Below are 22,865 nucleotides of genomic sequence, written 5' to 3' on the forward strand. Positions count from 1 at the left end.
TATTCTTTTTTTGTGTTCACTAATGTTAAAATATGTTTCAAATTTCTTTCTAGTCTAAGATTACATACTTTATCTTCTTACGGACCAGTATTTTCATTCCTATAAGATTAAAAGGCTAAATTGTAATTTGTCATTAAACCATATTAATTCAGATTAATTATAGAGAAATGTAATCTGAATTAATGAAAAAGTTCAATCATAAAAGAAATATATTTTATTACTTTCAAACAAAAAAATTAAGTTACAAGTAGTGCCAAACAGGACTGCTTATTAATATATGCCCATGTGTCACTAAGGATAATTACTAATTAATACTTGCTTTTACACAATTTTAAAATATATAAAAACCTTTATCTATAAAAGTTCATTTAGACCTAACAACAACCTCATGACAGGTATAATATTAATACTTGTTTTACAGATCACAAAACTGAGTCTCAGAGAGGTCAAATGACTTGCCCAAGGACAAAGAATTAATTAAATAAGTGGCAGAGCAGGAACTGGAACCCATATTTCATGATTTCAAATCCAAAAATCTTTTAATTAGTTATATATGTTTAATCAGTAGTTTCTGAAATGCCTATGAATAATGTTTTATTTGGGCTTCAACATTTGCCTTGCAATTCTGTTTACACTATAAGCTAATAAGCAGACAATGATTTTGTATAGTTGATGCAAAGATAAACTTCAGACTGATCTTTACCCTGATGATCACCAACTAGAGTACAGTCATCTACATTAATGAGGTTCTAGAGCAGCTTTTCCCAAAGTGAAGTATGCTAGTGTAGGTATAAAAGGAATATATATGAAAGGACTATATACATATTATAAACTGTATATATTGAGGCCATCAGCCCTCACACCAACAAGCAACAGGTTTGTTCTAGCTCCTACTGAAAGGAGCCTAAAAGCTACCCTAAAACCCCAAACTCTCCTCCCCTGTTCTCATTCCCTATGATTCTGTCTTTGCCTAGCTCCTGTCCCCTCTGGCCACATTCTCCAGTTTCCTCAGAGATTCCTTCAAGGCTGTCACCCTTGCCTTCCCTATATTTGATGGTTCATACTTTTCCTCAATGAGCCGACTCTTCCCCCTCTGATCTAACTACTGCCTCCCTCTTCAGTTTTTTTCTTTTCTTTTTATTCCTTTCCAAGACCCTCACATCAAGTGCTACTCTCCTTTGTATCCTTTATATTTATACCACACCATTGTCACATATACCTTAGCTCTTTCCTTCTAGTCTTGTCCTACCTCCCATCTCATTCCACCACTGCTTCTCCTGGTCTTATCTTTTTTCATCTTCTCTAACATCTCTTCTAGTCCTCTACACTTGTATCTGGGGTCAGCTTGCTCTTAAGCCCTAGAATCATAGCCCCTTCTCCATTCAGTTCTAATCACAACCCACCCCACTCCTTTACCTGGGACAAATGGAAAGATCCTAACCTGCACAGGCAATTGGTGGTGTGAAACGTCTTCTCACCAGACCAATATCTGAATGGTTCCAGCTGGCAGGTCTTGTCTTTCCCTTTGGCCATGTTATAATTGCACTCCATAGGCTCTCTCCATGCTCTCAAATGTGTCCACACTTTTGTGCTTATTCACTACTGCTGAGCTTACATTCTATGTTTTGGTGACCCAAATGTTCTGGGGCTCAGGAATAATATGGCAAATGTTTTTTTAAAAAGAATTAACTAGAAATAGTTGACAGAGCTTCCTGCCTTCAAAAGCAGATTTTGGCTCACAGGAACCACTGTGTATCTAGGTTGGAGAGGAGGTGATGTCCAAAAGGTATGCAGGTGGTAAGGGGATGAAACAAAACTTAACTTCTGTTAATGAATGAAGTTTGGGAAATACTGCTTTAGAGTATTTGGAATCGAAATTTACTTATTAGTCACTCATTCAGTTATGCATTCATCATGTGGTCATTCATTCAGTAAACAAATATTTATACTGAGCACTGGCTAGGTGTAGGATATACGGTAGTGTATATCAAAACAAAAGCTGAAGGAGTTCCATCCTTCACAGAGTTTCCTGTATAAGGGAGATTCCATGTGCTTAAGGAGGGTGTTTTTTTGTTTGTTTGTTTGTTTTAAAGGGTGTTCCTACTTAAATAGATTTTAAAAAACATAACTGAAGTGAAAACAAACTCTGTAAAAAGCATGGGGATACTAAATATGTTAACACTCTGAATTCCCATTTTAATAGGAAATTACTAGAAATAATTGTACCTAATCTTATGTCAAGTCACTCTTGGGCTGGGTTAATGTAACAAATTAGACACACTTCATGTGAAAATACATTACTCTTATTCAGTATTATAAAATAAAGAAAAATCACTATTACTGCTCTAGTTAGAAAATGAAATTGTATTTGCTTCTCACAAATGTTGGTTTAGAGTTTGAGTCTCCTGAAGTACCTATCTCCTGAGATGCTGGCTGGGCTTTTAGAACAGCTTGCAACACTGGATCTTCCCATGGGCCACCATCTCTAATGATTCGAGTCACCAGTTCCAGATTCACATTTCCATATCTGCGGAGGTGATTCTGGCATTCCTAGGAGAGAAAAATCATTTTGGCTTTGTGAATTTAAAGGGGTTAAAAACTAAACTTGATCATCATTGTCAATAAAATGACTGATGGTCAGTGAGGCAGCTGTTAAACTACAGAAGAGAAAGGGTTGCTTTAGTAACCTAATTAGGGTGTCAAAACCCCATTAGTACACAAATAGGCTTTAATGCCAAAGGTTACACAGTTTGTACATAATTGGACTTAGAAAATCCCATTATAATAGGGATGAAGTGTAACCTAAGGGAAAAACATATGGGATGCATCATTTCTAGGAAAAGAACCAGGCTGCAAAACCTAATGGAAAAACTTACAGGATGCATCATTCCTAGGAAAAGAACCAGGTTGCAAAAATGTAAAACGTGTACGGTCAGTTATGTGAGAGTTCATAAAGTCTCTGTTAACAATGGCAGGCCTAACAATAAGAAGGTAATAGAGAGGTCCCTGTCCAATGCAGATTCTGGTTGGCAGGTAGGTACAGGTCTCTGTCACTGATCCCAAATGTAGAATCTTAGGTGTAGCAGAAGGCTGGAAGATGGAAATTCTATTCCACTTTGTTGTGTAAGTAGATTTATAGTCTTGGGATGAGAAATGACAGGCTGAAGGAATGAATCCAGGCTATAATATGAAGACTTTGCATTAGGCTTAAGATAAAGATACTATTGATAAGTTGGGCATTAACTGATAATTTGTCTATGCATTTTGGAGGACTTTTTTAAAAAAGATATTTGAAATGTTTTTAGAGAATCTGGTATCTCAGACTTGTGATTAAAATACGAAATATGTAACAAGTTTGTGAACAATGTTTAATATTTAGGAGAACTTGGTTTACTGAATTTATAAATTTATTAGACTTAGATTTACAAGATTTAATCATTTGATTATGATGCTTTGATTCATTATATACTTTGTTAGGTATTTTTTTAAATGTTTCATGGAATTTAATTTGATAATTTAAAAAGATTAACTGAAGGCCTAGTGAAGGTATGGATAGATTTATTTTTTAATGCATAAATTGAGCTTAAGGCCTTAAGAAAAAACTAGATATTGAAATTGGCAATGCTAAAAACTGGAATAAACTGCACATCAATTAAAATACAAGCAACTGTCAGAATTTCTTTCTGTGCTAAAAAAATCCCTCAGACATGAAAAACTTAGTAACAGTTATAAAGCGAAGCTTCAGGATAAAACCATATATATTTACAAATTTTATTTATCAGATGAATCATTAGGCTACATATTCAAAGTGGCAGTGAACACTGTGCTTTTATTAAATTGTCATGCTCTTTCATCGTTTCAACTTTCCAAAGTGATATCTATATGCCACTTTTCATTCATTGTTAAAATACATGAAAGAGGTTTTGTTTTATAAGAGAACAAGGCAGTAGAAGGAATCAAGTTTCAAGATGAAGAATCATTCAAAGAAGCCAAAGGATCATTAAGTCAAAACATGAAAGTAAGTATCTTCTAAAAGTTACTTAGGGAATTCCCAAATTAAAATGAGCAAGCAAGCAAACAAAAACCCTATAACCAAATGGGCAAGTTACTTAACCTCTCTGCTCCTTCAGTTAACTCCTCTATAAAACGGATACTAAAAACACCTACTTCATAGGATTGTTGTGAGGATTAAATAATACACAGTATTGAAAAGTGCTTAGGACAATGCATAAGTACTTAATGTTAGCTATTTTTTTTCTATTTTTTAAGATTCTGAATAAATATTTCATTTTAGGACACCCAACTGCCTTAGCATAAAATTAATTTCTACATTTCCATGTGTCAGCATATTACAGCACTCATAAAAATATGGTATAAAGTTATTGATCAGCCATGATTTTTTAACACATGGAACATAGTAATGATCTGTGGCAATGACTTCATGGTTAAAAATAATCATCGATTTCAAACCTCAAGGTAAACAAACTCCTAAATTACTCTAGACATACATATTGCTGCCCATACAAATTAAACTACTGTAAGCTGGCTTTTGGTCCAGGCAAAGCATAAGAAATAAGGTGAGCTGGATGCCAGCCCATGAATCACTGATTAGGCTTTAGCTCTGCTGCTGAGCTCTTGGACAATCTTTCTTTCTAGCTGTGTTAGGATAGGTGAGGCACCAATCATACAGCCATTAGTGCTGTGGGACCCAGAACTGGACTTGGGCCTAAAGTCAAGATATGGTGAAATAGGTCTATTGCTAATTTCTTAAACTTGGCTGAAAATAAGAAACACTTGGAGGTCCTGTTAAAAAATGATTCCCAGACCCCAATTCAAACCTACTGAATCAAGGTTTCTAGGAGAAAACCCTGATAATCTGTATATTTAACAATCCCTACCCCACAGTCAACTCTGGCATACTTTTTGATTGTATTGGGTTGGCCAAAAAGTTCCTTCGGTTTTAAAGTAAAAATAAGACAAATTTTTCATTTTCACCAAGAACTTTATTTACCATTTTGTTCCACTACCTTCTGCCATTTTTCAGGCAACTTCATAATTCCATCTTGCCAAAACTTTTTATCTTTTTGAGCAAAGAACTGTTCCAGGTGCCTTTTATAGTCTTCCATGGAATTGACATTTTTTCCATTAAGAGAATTTTGTAAAGACCGAAATAAATGGAAATCCGAAGGTGCAATGCCTGGTGAATACATCGGATGAATCAGAACTTCCCAGCCACTGTAACAGTTTTTGCCTGGTCATCAAAGAAACATGCAGTCTTGCATTAACCTGATGGAAGATTATGTGTTTCTGTTGACTTTCTGGATGCTTTCTGTCGAGTGCTGCTTTCAGTTGGTCTAACTGGTAGCAGTACTTGTTGGAATTAATCGTTTGGTTTTCCAGAAGGAGCTCATAATAGAAGACTCCCTTCCAATCCCACCATATACACAACATCACCTTCTTTGGATGAAGACCGGCCTTTGGTTTGGTTGGTGCTGGTTCATTTCACTTGCCCCACAATCTCTTCCGTTCCACATTATTGTATAGTATCCACTTTTCATCGCCCGTCACAATTTGTTTTAAAAACAGAACATTTTAATTACGTTTAAGTAGAGAATCGTATGTTGAAATACGGTCAAGAAGGGTTTTTTTGCTTAACTTATGTGGAACCCAAACATCAAAGCGATGAACATAACCAAGCTGGTGCAAATGATCTTCAACACTTGATTTGGATATTTTGAGTATGTCGGCTATCTCCCACGTGGTATAACGTTGATTGTTTTCAATTAATGTCTCAATTTGATCGCTATGAACTTCAACTGGCCTACCTGACCACGGAGCATCATCCAGCGAGAAACTGCCAGCACAAAACTTCACAAACCACTTTTGACACATTTGATCAGTCACAGCACCTTCTCCATACACTGCACAAATTTTTTTCACGTTTCAGTTGCATTTTTACCTCTCTTGAAATAATAAAGCATAATATGCCAAAAATGTTGCTTTTTTCTTCCATCTTCAATATTAAAATGGCTATACAGAAATTCACCAATTTTGATAAGTTTTTTTTTTTTAACACACGATGATATGACAGCTGTCAGAATACAATCTAACAAAATTGTTCCAAATGAAGTTAAAGACAACTAAGCACTACTAGCTACTAGAGCCATCTTACAGAAAAAACTGAATGAACTTTTTGGCAAACCCAATCCCTCCTACATTTGGAGTGCACTTTCATAAATGTTTATACTGTAAATTATATACCTGTACTCCTACCAATCCTTCTAGTAAAGATTAGTAAATTAGCTTAAATTCATCTTTCTAATATAAAAATTATAAATGAAAGTTTTGTTTTTTGTGTGCGTGCACTCGTTAAGTGCACCATATTTTGGAGGCCCCTTCTATGGGGAAATAACTCTGGATAGGAAATAGAGATGAAAGAAAGATTTCACTTTTGTCTACTTGAAAAGACACAGGATGAAAGAAAAGTTTCTAAGTATCTTCTGGCTTATTTTTCCTTAAATAGTATGGTGGCTTTTTTGGATGATATTCAATTTAAAAGCCTCCCAAGTGAAAAGGAAACACTTAAATCACTACAGAATTTACAACTTATCTTTTCTAGAGTATATTCATATTGTGTTTTTTTAGAATGTTTACTTAATTAAATTTGGACCTGTGTATTAACCTCATCCTTTATTTACCCACTGCACTGTGCTAAATACATTTTCCTCAGAAACTTACATTCAATCTTGTGTTTTTGCCAAAGGCAGAGAGAAAACATAACTACCTCACTCTTCTTTTAGAATCCATTTAGTTCCAGAAGATGTTTCTTCCCTGCACCTGCTGCCACTTTAGAGTTGGCCACCACAACATGTCTGTGAAGCTGCAGGTCAGTGTTCTGGCCATCACACAAACTTGATCTGAACCCTTTCGCTTATCATAGGATAAAGGTTCTTAATGCCCCGACTTCATATTTAAGGACCTCTGGATTTACGTACATACTCACTCACCTATTATTGCACATCATGACTCCTTTTCTCCATCCTGGTCTCTTCCATGTCTCCCAAACTTATCTTGTCCTTTCTTGCCTATGCCTTTTCTCGTATCATTCTCTTTCTCTTACAACTTTTGGTAAACCTATCTAAATCCTTTCTTAACTATTTTTCCACAGAGAAGCCTCCACTAGCCACCTCAATCCATAATAATTCTTTCTCCTGCAGTACTGAAAATCTGTACCACTCCACTCTTCTGGTACTCATAATATAGGAGGAAGGCCTTGCATTACTAATTAGGTGTTGCCATCTTACTTCCTAGGTAGTTAAAAGCTTCTTCAAACAGTCAGAAAAGGAAAGGTATATCAGAGAAGACGTATTTGCAATAATAAATAACTTTTTAAATCAAAATAGGAATTTATAGAAATCTGTGTAAGTAGAAGCACTATGGAATATCTGTCTTATTTTGAATGAAATGCAGATTCCAGAAGAAAAGTATAAAATACCACATGTCAAATTCATTCATAAGCAAGCTACTGCAGTAAATCAAAGCAAAAATACAAAAGGTATTCAATGTGGTTAATTTATAAAAACAAAGCCTTAAAATACAGTAAAATCTTTATAATACTTTGAAATGAGAAAGCTCATGATATCTTTTATTATTATGTTTTCATCAGTTATCTTATGGCAAAGCACTTTAAAAGTGGTAAAATTCAAAGATGTTATGCAGTTTTCATTTACAAAAAGACAGTTCTCACAAATTTGCTGTTCATTTCTGTGATAAGTTCCTAAGAAGTATTTACCCATGTTTTTGAAAACATAAACATTCTGAGTTTGCTCATATAAAGAGAATAGTATACAGTGAAAAAGTTACTGCTTTGTAAAAGAAAGTTCTTAAGGAGAAAATCATTTAAAATGGATGTTTGGACGTATTTACATCATTACATGATTGTTGTTGCCCAAAATCGGTATCACCTATAATGCTTGTATCTATGCCATTAAAAAACTTAAACTAGAATTTTCTGTTTAAAACAATCCTTCAATAAGAACCTGCTGTATAAAAAAAAATAAATAAAATTCTAAAAAAAAATTTCTTCATTTGGAGCATTTAAATGAGTTATTTTGTTTAAAAAATGGTTGCTATTCAAGAAAACAATGATTTCAGAAACAATAGAAATTCAGCAGTCAAATTGCAACAAAAAATTGCAAATTTGCAAAAAGTTGCAAAATTGCAAATTTTTTATTAAAAAAATTATAAATTTGGTGGAAGGCATTTAAAACTGAGTATCAACATTTAGAAAAAAAAAATTTTTCCATTTGGATCTACCAAAGGTATCTTTTTCACCTATGACAACTATTAAAACCAAGTATCAAAGCAAACTGAACTTAAAAAATCAGACTTTGAAGTACTATGTGAACTGTTAAAAATTTTTCAAAAATAAAAGCACATTCAGTCATACTGATGTCATTAAAGTCTCACACTGTTAAAATATTTTACTATGTATTTTTGTGTTTTATAATGTATTATAGTATTAGTGCACGTACATAAATAACAAATATACATATATTAGGGATATGTGCTCAAACTTAAAAAAAAAATCTCGATGAGTATTATATCAGAAGTCTGGGGATTCTTGGTTTTAGGTATTATTTGTTTTTATGTTTGTGTTTGGAATCAAATATAAAACTCATCTGCTTCTATTGATCCTAATGTCATGGCAGTTTTCTTCAACATCTGATCTGCTTCTTCCTTGCCATTTCTATAATTTGCACTCTAGTTGATGCCTTCATCTGCTATCATTCAGGTAACCAAACTAAAGTTTCTTCTTCTTCCCTCTCCCGGATAAGGTGGTCTTGAAAAGGCTTTAAAATGTTAAGACCATGAAGCATTTAAGATGGTAGTATAAATAAAAACGTTTCTTTAAACCTATTCTTTTGACATATACATTATTGCAAACACATGGTTACATCATTTCATATAATAGATTAGGGAATACTGGAAAGAATGCTGGGTTGAGAACAGGATTTAGGCCCTTTTTCTGCTTCTATAAACCTCAACTCCACTGGAGCTTAATTTTCTGATCTATAAAATAAGGGATTATTGGATTAAATAATTTCTAAAGTGACTCTCAGTCTTAAAATTATAAAAATGCATTAATGCACATAAATTACACATATTTGATTTTTTAAAATAACTAGAATCACGTACTTAGTGAACTATTTAAGATACCTCTTTTGGGGCTTTTGAAAAAAACAAATATTTAAATATGAGTAACTGTCTCCTGTAATAAACCTGATTGCATTTTTATATTTAAAAAATTTTAGGTAACAATGTAAATGTTACTTAAATTAGCAATCAGTTTTTTTCTGAAGCGGAAGCCAATCATAAATACAGTAAAACTATCAACTGAGAGTATAATCAAATTTCAAAATTAATTGGTGGTTGCCATGCTAATAAAAGCACAACCGTGCCCTACTATCAATATTTTTAAATAAGTAATGAGATATTATGGCCAACAGAGAAGTGCTATTGTTACATTTCTAGCCTCTAAGATAGACCCTGAAGCAGAATTAAAGTATATGCAAGATTTATTTGAGCACAGTTTCCTACACAGAGAGCTAAATGTAAAATATAACTCAGCAGAAAGAGTACTGGAGTCAGTCAAGAGAACAGGTCACAATACGGGCTATGCTACAAATTGAACAAGTTACTTAAGCGTCAGTAAACATTGTTGAATGAATGAATTAATGAATCTCTCTGGTCTTTGGTTTCATCATTTATTAAAAAATTAGATTGGACTTAATATCCTCTACAGTTCTTTACAGCTAAATTTTCTATGAGCTAATATTTTATCTGGGAAAATATAAACTACTTCAAGCACTAATATGTTGATAATTCTAATTATTATGTATTAAAGACACTCTACAGAATCAGCTTTCAGTGAATAATGAGTGCCTCAGTGATCCTGATATGCTTTTAGAACTAATTTCAAAGTTAAGTCCTATCACTGACTTTAAAGGCACGTATATGTCTGCTCCTGACAACACAGATTGCAAGATACTCAGGATATTAAGATCTTCATTTATGTTGGATACTATGGTGTGAATAACTATCAATGTTCATCTCTTTTGAGATGACTGCTCTTCCATATGCCCAGGTATACCCGCCTTTCCTGAGATATGCAACTTACTGATGTTGACAGCCCTATCTTTTGGAGGCTTGCTCTTGGTCCCTTGAGCTTAACTATCTCAAGTTTATTTATTATATATTTTATGCTTGAAATAATTCTGGGTCTTTTATCTCTTCAAAGTGACTGTAGAACTTCAACAGTTGAACCAAAGTAAAGTGTTTCCTACTCAAACAGATTATTAAAAAAAACACAGAGAAAGTGAAAACATTTCTGAGGCAGTGATATATAAGAATTATTAACCATGAGTAATAATTTCAAGATAAATGCCAGAGGAAAAATATCAAAGCTTTTACCCATTTCAACACAAGATCTATCTAAGGAATACAATATTTACAAAATGATTTCAGAATCTGAAACTTTAATTTTAACATCAATCCCTCTTACTCCCAGTGCTAAATATGTGGCACACTTGTCAAACATGTTTCTTTCATAGATAGTGAAATCTTTTCTCTTATACTTTTCTCACAATTAAACATACTTTAGTTTCTCTTTTTTCCTACACATCGTCAAAGTATAATCTACAAGTAAACATTTGATGGTTTCATCCCATGAATACATTTATTGATGTCTCCCCCATCTTATTGTACACAGTGGTAACCAATGGACCATGAAGTAAACAGCTTCAGACAATATACCTCATTGTTTCTTATTTTTTAAGAGTTCAGCAAGGATAATACATCTCTAAATAGAACTTTTTTTTAAAGTAAGAAATGGCTAGACATCAGATGGAAATGTCTATGGACTTATTTATCCTTCCTTTGTACTGGCAGACATACCAGTCCCCCTTAGGGGACTTAGACTACTAAGTGTTGGAAACAAAGGGATGAAAGTTAGTCTTTGCCCACCAAATCTAATTATGTCGTAGTTGGAGAGACTATCAAACCACAGACAGAATATAGATTAGTGCTTTGTAACAGTGGAAAAACTTAGGTGGGGCAAGTCATATGCAATCAAGATGGAGTTGTGCAGAGACAGGAGAGCTTCTATTCAAGCAGAAAATATGGGAACACAATTTTGAAACTGCTTCTCACTTATGTCTTGTTCTTAAGCTGATATGGTTATATTTAAAAACCTTTTAACCAGCAATACAAAGGTGGTTTTGAATACCAAGATGAGGAATTTTGGTATTCAAAACCGCCAAATTAAGTATTTGGGAAATTTCTTCCAAGTAGCCTAGGGAGGAGGGGACATGATCCCAGTTTTGAGAAGGTTTTAGTGGAATGTTAATAGTTCTAAACTTATTCCTATTAGCTACAAATAATAAAATCTGGGAGATGTGCTGGTCTTATGACCACGATGAATATATACTCTAACTTCTCAGGGGAGATCAACACTTGCCCCCGTGCAACAGGGTGGGCATAACGATCTATTGTGGCTGGTTGTTTTACTGCTGATTATTTTTTGCTCCTTTTTTTTTTTTTTTTTTGCTGTACGCGGGCCTCTCACTGTTGTGGCCTCTCCCATTGCGGAGCACAGGCTCCGGACGCGCAGGCTCAGCGGCCATGGCTCACGGGCCCAGCCACTCCGCAGCATGTGGGATCTTCCCAGACCGGGGCATGAACCCATGCCCCCTGCATCGGCAGGCAGACTCTCAACCACTGTGCCACCAGGGAAGCCCCTATTTTTTGCTGCTTTTAAGATGCTATTGTAGTAAGATAGCCTTGGGCCTCTTCCTGTTTGGAAGTTTATGTCCCCTACCTCACCTCCTCCCACCTCCTTCCTCTACTCCCCCAAGGAAGATCAAGCAGATTTAAAATAGGGTGAAGTCCCAGGAAAAAAAGCTTAAGGAAGGCCAACTTCTAGTCTAAACAAAAAAGATCTTTGTGATTTATACACTGACCCCAAAGGATGGGGATAGAGTTTTCTCTGAGATAAAGGTAGGCTCATTAAAACATTTGTAGAGCTCTAGCAGTAACGCTTTTAATTACTGGTTGGCATTTTGTTGACTACTCCAGGGTCTCTGTTTTTTTTCCCCTAAATTAAACAAGTGAACAAAAATCTTTATAACATCTATTTTTCTCTTGATTAATAAAAATTATACATGTTCTTGGATTAAAAAGAAACAAATTAGGAAGATACATATATAGACCCATGAAACTAAACATTATTGTGCATCATCAGTACTTGGATATTCCAAAGATATTTAAAACTCTTGCATCTAGAATGGAACCTATCTTCTTTCTATATCCTCCTCTTCCTGCTAGGATCACTGCTCACTTAGTGAACAGCACTACCCTACGTGGTTACTTCAGCTTAGATGCCCAAGAATATACTTGATTCCTCCCTATCTTCCTTACCTCCATCCAATCAATAACATAATCTGAGATTTTAGTTCCTGATTACTGTGTGTGTGTTTTTATTTAAAACTTGTATTTTCTTTTTTTGGAATCATTTCTGATATTAATAGGATTTTCATAATAACGATATTAACAATAGTGTGCTAATTTTTACTTGTTTCTTCAGGTCAGTCCTATTTTTTTTCTGTAACAACTCTGTGTAAATTCTTTGTTTTGATCACTTCTAAATCAGCTGGCATACTTCTTTTATTTGTTTTCCTGATGAAAGATGTAGCTGGTTTGTTTTCCAAGTATTTGGACTATTTATTTCTGTTGCCTTCTCTCATAGACTATAGGGCCTGGCAGCTGTATTATTAAATAATATTTTTCCCTTTAAAAACTCCAGACATTATTTATTTATTCTGGCATTTGTTACAATGAAGAAGTTCACTGCAGACCTGATTTTATTCTTTCCTTTGTGAGAATCCTGTTTGTTCTACAGGAGTCCTGCATCTTTCTTTATCTTGAAAACTGAAATAAGATACAGCTGTATGTAATTATGAATTGAAAATTAATTTTTAAAAATTATTTCCTTCACTGATTTGGATTTTCCTGGAGCTAATCTGCTGTTGATCGCCTTCACTACACTTTTAGTTTAGTAGTTTCATCTCCATACAATATTTTACTTCCATACATTCCTGAGGTTGTCCCTTCTTTACAATTTCACTTCCAGTTTCATGGAAGATACCATAGACTCAACCACAGCAAGAACATAACTGATCCTTGTTTTAAAAACTGTCTTATTTTACCATGTAACTGATGGTAACTGGTGTTAGTCTCTTTATTCATCTTTACCTAGAGTATTTAGAACAGAGAGCTCTTTTACTAATGGGTAAACAGGTTTCTGTCAAATCCTTCAAGCCCAAACAGAGAAGGTAAAAGTTTATAAGTTTGATTTGTTAGATGAATGGCCCATGAGGCAGTAAATTATGAGGAAGCTACAGTGGGAGACAAAACTTTACAAAACTTTCTGACCTCTGGGTATTGGGGCAGGCTGCATTTAGTTTGGGTCATACAGTCATTCTCTCAGTGGAAGGAATGCTCTCATGCAGAACCATACATCCCATTCTTAATGTAGGTATAACACGATTCCTGTTCTGTTGGTTCTGCTGCACACCTAGTGCATTTTGAAGAAGCACCAACAAGAATGAGATTGGTCACATACCAAATGCCCCACCACCTGCTACTTCCTCCAGCCCCTATTGTTACAAGCTGGTAGGGGGAGTGGCGTATTACTGGATAGCACTGGAGGGTCTCTCTTTTATCACTCTCTCTCATTTCCCTATTTAATCACATTCAGTTAATTGACTGTTAATAAGTCCTCATCCTAGTTAACAGAATTTACAAGGAAGTTTTTCCAAATTTTATATTATTTTTGTCATTTCATTAGGAATCTAAAATATTTAATTAAATTAATGGATTTTGGAGTGTATGAATTCAATCACGAGCCTATGGAAAGCTCACCAATGAACAGATTAAAAATAATAATGAGGTAGGGGCATCATATAAGAAATGTGTCATCTTCTTGTGTTGAGGTAAAGAAAAGTTACTGAAGCCAAGTGCCAAGTAAGCAAGGGTCTTAGAAACCAGCATAGATCTTGCTCAACTTACAATGGGGTTAAGTCCCAATAAACCACCGTAAGTTGAAAATATAAGTCGAAAATGCATTTAATACACCTAACCTCCCAAACATCATAGCTTAGCCACGCCTACCTTAAAAATGCTCAGAACACTTACATTACAGTTGGGCAACGTCATCTACCACAAAGCCTATTTTATAATAAAATGTTGAACATCTCATGTAATTTATTGCTTATACTGAAAACGAAACAGAATGGTTGTCTGGGTACAGAACGGTTGTAAGTGTATTGGTTGTTTACTCTTGTGATGGCATGGCTAACTGGGAGCTACGGGGAGCTGCTGCTTGCTGCAGCTGCCCAGCATATGAGACAGTATCATGTGGCATATCACTAGCCTGGGAAAAGATCAAAATTTGAAGTACAGTTTCTACTGAATGGTATGATTTCACACCATTGTAGAGTTGAAAAATTGTAAGTTGAACCATCGTTAAGTTGGGGACTATCTGTATATGGAACATCTGGCTCTAAGAATGAAGTTTCCTCTTGGAATAAAGCAGAGGAAAAATATAGTCAGTGGATAAGAAAAATTAATAATTTCTACTTGAACAACTCAAGGTTTAGGAAATCTGAAATTCATGGAGAACAGAATAAGCTTAAGAGGTAGGTTTTGATCTCACTGTGAAAAACAGAAATCCGAACAGTATGACTTCAGAGTTCACACATTTCACCAGACAGGTTACAGGCCTGCCTTAGGCCTTAAGCCTGATCATTTTTCTAAGAACCACGCCAAACCGATGAACCTATATACAGCAAGTACGATCATTATCCCCATTTTACAAATGATAAAACTGACACAGAAATTATGTAACTTGCCCAAGATGACAGAGTGGCAAGCTGGGATACTCACAGTTGGAAAATGGGAGGGGAGTAGGTGGGGGAACAGATGAGTGATTAACTCAAACCCAGCAAAGAATGTTAGACCCTTGCTAACCCAAAGCGTGATCAGGGAACAGCACCATCAGCATCACCTCAGAGCAGGTTAGAGATGCAGACTCTCAGGCCTCACCCCAGAACTACTGAGTCATAACTTGGACTTTAACAAGATCCCCAGGTGATCTTTATGTACATTAAAGTATGAGCAGCGCTGTGTTTGTCCTACTTCTTGTAGAGGAGAAAGAGCATGATCTTAAGCTGTATGAAAGATGGATAGAAATGTACCACTTGGGAACTAGGGCTTGCACTAGTAGAAAGTATTAAAAAATTCAAAAGGTGACATTGGGATTGTCACTGGTTATCAAAGGTCAGTCAAAAGCCTGGAGAATTCACAAAACTTAGCAAATGTGAGGTTTTAGAAGAGTATACATGATGGACTACGTGTTGGCCTTTCCTGGGTCGCTTAGGGCACATGTCTGGGAAGCACCAGCAGCAAAGCACCAGCAGCAAAGCACCAGCAGCAGCAGTTCAGTTAGAAAATGGAAGACTATTCTCCAGATAAAGCTAAGATGGGAAGAGAAGGTGAAATCTCTCCAAGGAGGCAGGAGTTAGAGGCCCAAGAAAATTCAGAGTAGGAAGAAGCAACAGCAACAAAAGTAGTGGAAATGCAGAGATTAAAAACAAACAGGAGAAGGGGCGGGCTTTAGAATTTGAGTAGGAGATAGAAAACAATACAAAACCATGAACTCTCCCTTGAGGGATTAATTATTTTGATAACTGAATGGAAACCCTGTTCACAAGAAAAAAAGAAAAAGGATATATCCCTTCACAAATGCTATGATTTCACACATTTAAAACAGAAGTCAAGTATTGTCTCTCATCTACTCTAAAAACACTTCAGTAGTTCCCACTAAAGTCATCTGTCACTTTCTAAAATACTCTTACTTTACAAAGGTTTGACTTCTTGTCTTTGTGTCTCTACACCAGAATTCAACTGCACAGTAGCAGGGGCTCTTTTGTTTTTGCTTATTTTGGTTTTTCCAGAGCTTAGCGCCTAGCACACAATGGGGACTAAATAAATATTTGCTGAAGTAAAAGTTCAAGAATAGATTGCCAAGAACACAAGTGTCAAAGGAAAAATGGAATGGAAAATTAAGAAGTTTTAAATACTTGAATATAGACTCTAATTAGAATGCAGGCTCCATGAGAACAGGTATTTTTACCACTTGCTGAATGTAAGGATGGATAAAGTAGAAAGTTCAATATAATGTACCTAATTTCACTGATTCTAAGATACATTTTTTCATATTTTTATAACTCTGAAATCAGATTATGTTTTACATTCAATGCTATCTTTGAATCCATGTCAGCCTGGTAATGGTCATGATGTAGTTGTCATTCTGCATGCACGGACATTCAGAGACAACATGAAAACTTGCAAAAGGGTATATTGGTGACGCAGAATAAAATCCAGGAGACTAGCAGAGCACTCTCTTAACTCTTGGATATCAGATGGTATAGGAAGGGTATAGGGTAATTAATCTAATTTAACACTACCCCTGAAGCAGGAGTCAAAAGTTGATTAAACAGAACTTATTATAAAGCCAGCTTAAGCTTTTAAAAGCCCAGTTCCAGTGACTTTGAGTTCTTTTATTAATTATTTTAGGAAATGCTGCATCACCAACACTTTTGATGCCACTGAAGACAAAATGGTGTAGAAAAATAGACACTGATGACTGGAAAGGAAAAGCAATTCTAGAGTAAGCTTCTGAATGTGAAGAAGTTTTAGATATACCTTAGCCAATTAAGTTTGCTTATAGTTTTCCTATTTTATGTACCAGAGTGATCACTCATAAAAATCTGTTTTAATTCAGTCTAAAAGTTCTTTAAATAAACATGAAATAAAAATTCTAGGTGAGAGAAAGCACTGCATGACTTTCTGTTACTCTGATGACTTCCTTCCTCAAGGTAGATTGCAATACGTTGTCTGAACAACTATACCTCTAGGGGGAGCTCAAAGTACATCTTTCTTTATTCCACCCCAAAAAAGGGCAATGAGACTGCCAAGGACCCATCAGTGAGCCACGGTACTACGTATTGCTTCCCAACAAAATGGTAAAAACATCAAATGTTCTTTTATCTACAGGTGAGGTCTTAGATCTTTTGTCATTCCCTTCTGGATTTACTCTTCACTCATGTGCAAAAAAAAAAAAAAAAAAAAAAAATCTGTCTCCTATCTTGGGAAGGCTATTAAGAAAACAGATGACAAAATCAGGAGACAACCAAAGGAAAAAGTGGCATGGGACAAACAGCCTGCTTTTAGTCTAGGCAAAAAGAGTCCTTTTTCCAGGCTGAGTTCTACATGGGGCTTTGGAACAAAAGCCTTTAGCAATAAAAAGCAAGTATATGTCCAAGATGCGCTTGGGAATCTATAAGGGTGGTGGCAGCAGGCTCTAGTCTAGCAAATGTGGAATTAGAATCCTCTGTATGAATTGCTTAGAAGTACAGCTAAAGATTAATTTTAAGAACTTTCTTTTTTGCCAACGTAACAGAATCTTAAGCATTGCCACCTTAGTAAATATAAAAGCTTATAATCAATATACTATTTTTAGGTGGGGAATAAAGGCCTGTTTTAAATGTAGACAAAATGTAGACAAAATGTAGACAAAATGTTTTACCTGGAATGATCCAAGAATATCCTTTAAGGGCTCTTCATAAAACTCATCTCTTCCAAAGAACAGCAGCAACTCAAAGAAACTCCTGGAAAGAATAAGTGAATGATAACATTCATTGCTTCTCTGAATTTTTGCCCCAATTTAAAAGTCTCAAGAGATACCAGTTATATAATATCAGATATTTAGTTTTAAAATAGTTGGCTTTGAAAAATTATATTGATCATTTAGGATTCATGTTATGTTTTCAGTAAAATTATAATAAAAAGAAATACACTGAAATTCTATACCTATAGAATGAACAATTACATTACTTATGTCTACCAGTGTTCACAGTGGGGGGAAAAAATGCAATGGTATACCAGGTGGCAAAAATGTGGCTATACATATAACAATGATTCAAAATGGGCACACAGTCCAGCTTCACCCCAATAAAATGGACCCCAGAGAAAACTCAAAATCTGATTGTTTTTCAAAGAGATACAAGGGGTGGTAAAACTGACCCAAAAATATAAGAGGCACAATGAAAAGTCTCAGCCAACATTTATGTTATAGCAATATCACCAATTTTATACCTAATACATGACACATGGTCCTCAAACCCTAGGCTTACCTTGATTATCCCATTTATGATAAGTTGTCCAAACTCTGTGGTTCCTCCTTTTTAAATAAATTATTTGGAAAATACTGTTACTAAGTACTTTATGTGCCTTTAACAATTCATGAGTTCACACAGGCAGAAATATAACTTATTTCCTAATCATGAGCATGGAAAACTATTAAAAATTATTTAATATTATTTAGTAATCCTAAAGTATCACAATGACGAATCCCTGAAAAATTTTAAATTTTATTAACCTAGAAGACTCAACTAGGAATACCTGAAGTCATATTTTTTAAAACACTTTTGGCGCCTTTTTTTGAGGCATAATTGACACACAACAATATATTGGTGTCAGCTGTACAACATAATGATTCAACATTTGTATATATTGTGAAATGATCACAGTAAGTCTAGTTAACATCCATCACCATACATAGTTGCAATTTTTTTCTTGTGATGAGAACTTTTAAGATTTATTCCCTTAGCAATTTTCAAATACGCAACATAGTATTATTAACTATAGTCACCATGCTGTGTATTATTAATACATCTCCATGATTTATTTATTTTATAACTGGAAGTCTGTACCTTTTGTCTCGCTTCATGCATTCTGCCTACTCCCCACCCCCCACCTCTGGCAACCACTAATCTGCTCTCTGTATCTATGAGCTTGGTATTTTGGGGGTTCTTGGGGTTTTTTTGTCTTAAAATTCAACATATAGGTGAGCTCATACAGTATTTGTCTTTATCTGACTTATTTCACTTAGCATAATGCCCTTAAGGTTCATCCACGCTGTCACAAATGGCAATACTGCATTTTTTTAATGGCTAAATAATGTTTGATTGTGTATATATACCACATCTTCTTTATCCACTAATCCACTGATAGACACACTTAGGTTGTTTCCACATCTCAGCTCTTGTAAATAATGCTGCAATAAACATGGGGTGCATATATCTTTTTGAGTTAGTGTTTTCATTTTCTTTGGATAAATACTGAAGTGGAATTGCTGGATCATATGATAGTTCCAATTTTAATTTTTTGAGGAACCTCCAGACTGTCTGCACCAATTTACATTCCCACTAACAGTGTACAAAGGTTCCCTTTTCTCTGCATCCATGCCAACATGTATTATTTCTTGTCTTTTTACTTTTTGCCTTTAATCAAAGCAAATCACTAATAAAGACAACTTTTAAAATACAAATGCAAATGTAGAATATAACTGAGAATTTTAAAATTATATAAAAGACCTAGGTATTACACAATAATTACAAAGACCCTTCTAAATACAGTATAGTAACCATACTCCATAAACTGATATATTTATAAATTTGACTACTTAAAATTTTTAAATGTCAACAGAACAAAACCACATAAAAGCAGTCAAAAGTAAAATAATACACTGAGAATCTTTGCTGATTTCCTTAATTAAAAAGCTTATATAAGTAATTTTTGTTTTAAAAAAAAACAGTTAACAACCTAGTAGAAAACTGGGAGAGAAGACCACAGAAAAGAAACGCAAGTGGATTTTTTTTCAAATATGAAAAGATTCTCTATAATTAAATAAGTGAAATTATAAAGATGAAATGTCATCTCTCCTATCTTATTTACAAAAATAAAAATGTTGATATATCCCATGATGGCTCTGAAGTACAGAAATAGGCTCTGCTATCTAGTTGGAGGGATGATAAGTGGTACTACTTTTAAAGGCAACATAGTAATAGTCAACAAAATTTTAAACACACACATACCACTAGACTTACCATTTCCATTTATAAGAATTTAATCCTCCAAATAATACACACATAAGTTCAAAGACACACATATATATGGATATGCATCCACAGATGGTTTGTAGCAGTAAAACAATGGAAACATACTAAATGTCTACCACAAGGGACTGGTTAAATTGTAATATACCCATGAAGTGAAATATAACACAAATATTAATGAGAATATTATTGAGAATATATTTACATCTATATGAATAGATAAGGGGAAAATTCCAGCATATATTATTAAACAAAGATGGAGAAATCTATTCATTACATTATCACTGGTGTAAAGGAAGGGAGAGAGTAGAAGGCACATGTACACCAATGCATATTGCCAGACTACTAGAGGGATATGCAACGAACTGGTAAAAACAGTTGCCTTTACATAGGGGAAAAAGAAACTAGGGGTCAGGGATAAAAGGAGAATTATTTTTCATTATCAACCATTATGTATTTATTTTACCATCAATAAGTAAGTATAAAATAGCACCATCAACGTACTTCTGGAATCTTCTCCATCCCTATTAATAAAGCATTAATTCACATCTATCTCATCTTTAAACTTCTAATAGACCCTATCTCCTGTCTTGCTATTCCACACTTACCTAAAATCCATGTTCAACATGGCTGCCATTGTTATCTTCCTAAAACACAGAATGATCTACTTACAGACTTAACACTTGCTGTGTAGATTTTACCATCTAAAGCAAAGACCTTCAGCTGACACATTTGTTTATATAGATCAAATATTTTTAAAAAATATTTTAGCTTCCAATATTTAAAAACTGTGGTATTTCAGATTAAATGCAGATTTCTCTGAGCTCTTGATAAAGAGGAACCCCTGTAACACAGGGCTTGCATCTCTCCATAGCAAAATAAGCTGAGCAGCTACTGCCTTTAGTCAGGGCATGGACCTCTCTTCCAATTTGTCAGTCTCCATCCATCTCCCATTTCCCCAGCACACTGCCTACTTGACTTATTTATTACTTATATTCCCATTCTATTTTATTTAGGTATTTGAGATCACTGATGAAGAGGAGGAAATTCAGATTCCTTATTTTGACATTAAGAACCTTTATGTCTGATCCAAAACTACTTTTACACACAGATATTACTAAATTCCATGCTCAAATTGCAGCAAACTTTCCTACATAGCCTAAAACTCCTGTGTGCTTAAAGGTGTTTAGATCTGTTGCTTCCTCAAGACCTATTTATACGATTCCACCTAGGAACTTAGCCTAAAAACTCCCTTGCTTCTCTCCAGACTAATACATAGGTGATTCTTCTGTACTATCATAGTACTGTACTTTGCATGTATCACTATTATAACATGTTGAAACAAGGAGGTGTTAACTTTGTACTAGGTAGAATGGGGTAGAAATTGCATCATTACATTGAGTAGATAGTACTGACTGGTAGACCACTTAATTCTATTGAAGGAGGAAGAGATACAAAGGTTTTTAGTAGAAATAAAATATGCTATGGCAGTAAATTTAGAGATGAATGTGCAGATTAATATGACCTTGTAGATAATCTAAATATGCAGAATTATGTCTGTATTATGTGAACATGAAAGGGGAGCCAACATTACAAGAGATCTGTATATGCCTCACTATCAGCTACCTCAATAACAAGGCCCAAGTCCATTATAATGACATTAAAATGAGAAAAACTATATGCAAAATAAGTAAATAATGATAAAACAATATGGTCTAGCTAACTCTGCCTGAGGGTAAGATTCAGGAAAGTCAACAAGTATTTACATAGTAGTGAAATCACTAAGGGAAAAACCTAGAGTATATGTAGAAGTAGAAAATTCTTGTCTAAGACCTGTTGAATTTCCTATTGCCTAGTGTAAAGGATCAACTAAGTGTTTAGAGATCAAATTGTCTAGCCCTCAAGGAGGCAAACTCTACAAGATGCAGAGTAAATGAGTCCACAATAGAACAAGGTAGGACTCCAAAATATACATAGCAGTCTAGAGCAGGAAGGCCTGTTGTTGTATAATACATGAGATAAGAATAGTTAGCCATATTTAAACTGTCAAAAAACAAAGACGGGCTTTCCTGGTGGCGCAGTGGTTGAGAGTCCGCCTGCCGATGCAGGGGACACGGGTTCGTGCCCCGGTCCGGGAAGATCCCACATGCCGCGGAGTGGCTGGGCCTGTGAGCCATGGCCGCTGAGCCTGCGCATCCGGAGCCTGTGCTCCGCAATGGGAGAGGCCACAACAGTGAGAGGCCCGCGTACCACAAAAAAAAAAAAAAAAAAAAAAAAAAGGCAAAAACAAACAACCCCCCCCCAAAACAAAACAAAACAAAAAACCCAAGAGAATAATGTTTCCTAACAGGTAAAAATTACATGAAATTTAAATATTACTGTCAATAAGTACATTATTATTCAAACAGAACCACACCCATATATTTACATATTGACTATGGTTGCTTTCATACTAGATAATAGAACTGAGTAGTGGCCACAGAGACCTTATGAGTTAAGCCTAAAAATACTTGCTATCTGGCCCTTTACTCACCCATGGTCTACAGCCACACTGGGTTTCAATCTCAGCACCACCATTTCCTTGATATGTGACCCTGGGCAAGTCACTTAATATCTCTGTGCCTCGGTTTCTTTATTTATAAAACAGGAACAATAACTGTAGCTACCTCTTGTAAAGCACTTAAAACAATCCCTGGAGGTGCTATAGGTGCATGCTAATAATAATATAGTACTACTACTTCTATTATTAACATTGCCATCAAAGTTTCCTTCAACAATCTAAGAAGA

The 22,865-nt window shown here is 35.0% G+C and overlaps 1 protein-coding gene across 6 annotated transcripts in view; it reads right to left on the minus strand.

Annotated features, from left to right (window-relative positions):
- Positions 1-22,865, minus strand: part of ZNF654 (zinc finger protein 654) — a 94,649-nt gene that overhangs the window by 17,384 nt on the left and 54,400 nt on the right. For 2 of the 6 annotated variants that reach the window (XM_033433361.2, XM_004272642.3), the window contains exons 3-4: positions 17,708-17,789; positions 2,415-2,550 (exon numbers count right to left, since the gene is read on the minus strand). In XM_033433361.2, coding sequence (XP_033289252.1) covers positions 2,415-2,550; positions 17,708-17,789 — 218 coding nt within the window. Of the gene's footprint in view, positions 1-1,441; positions 2,376-2,414; positions 2,551-17,707; positions 17,790-22,865 lie in introns of those variants that run through there. The other 4 variants (XM_033433362.2, XM_033433363.2, XM_049709697.1 and 1 more) reach the window with 3 other exon arrangements.

Source organism: Orcinus orca, chromosome 5 (assembly GCF_937001465.1).
Source record: "Orcinus orca chromosome 5, mOrcOrc1.1, whole genome shotgun sequence".
Classification (NCBI taxonomy): domain Eukaryota; kingdom Metazoa; phylum Chordata; class Mammalia; order Artiodactyla; family Delphinidae; genus Orcinus; species Orcinus orca.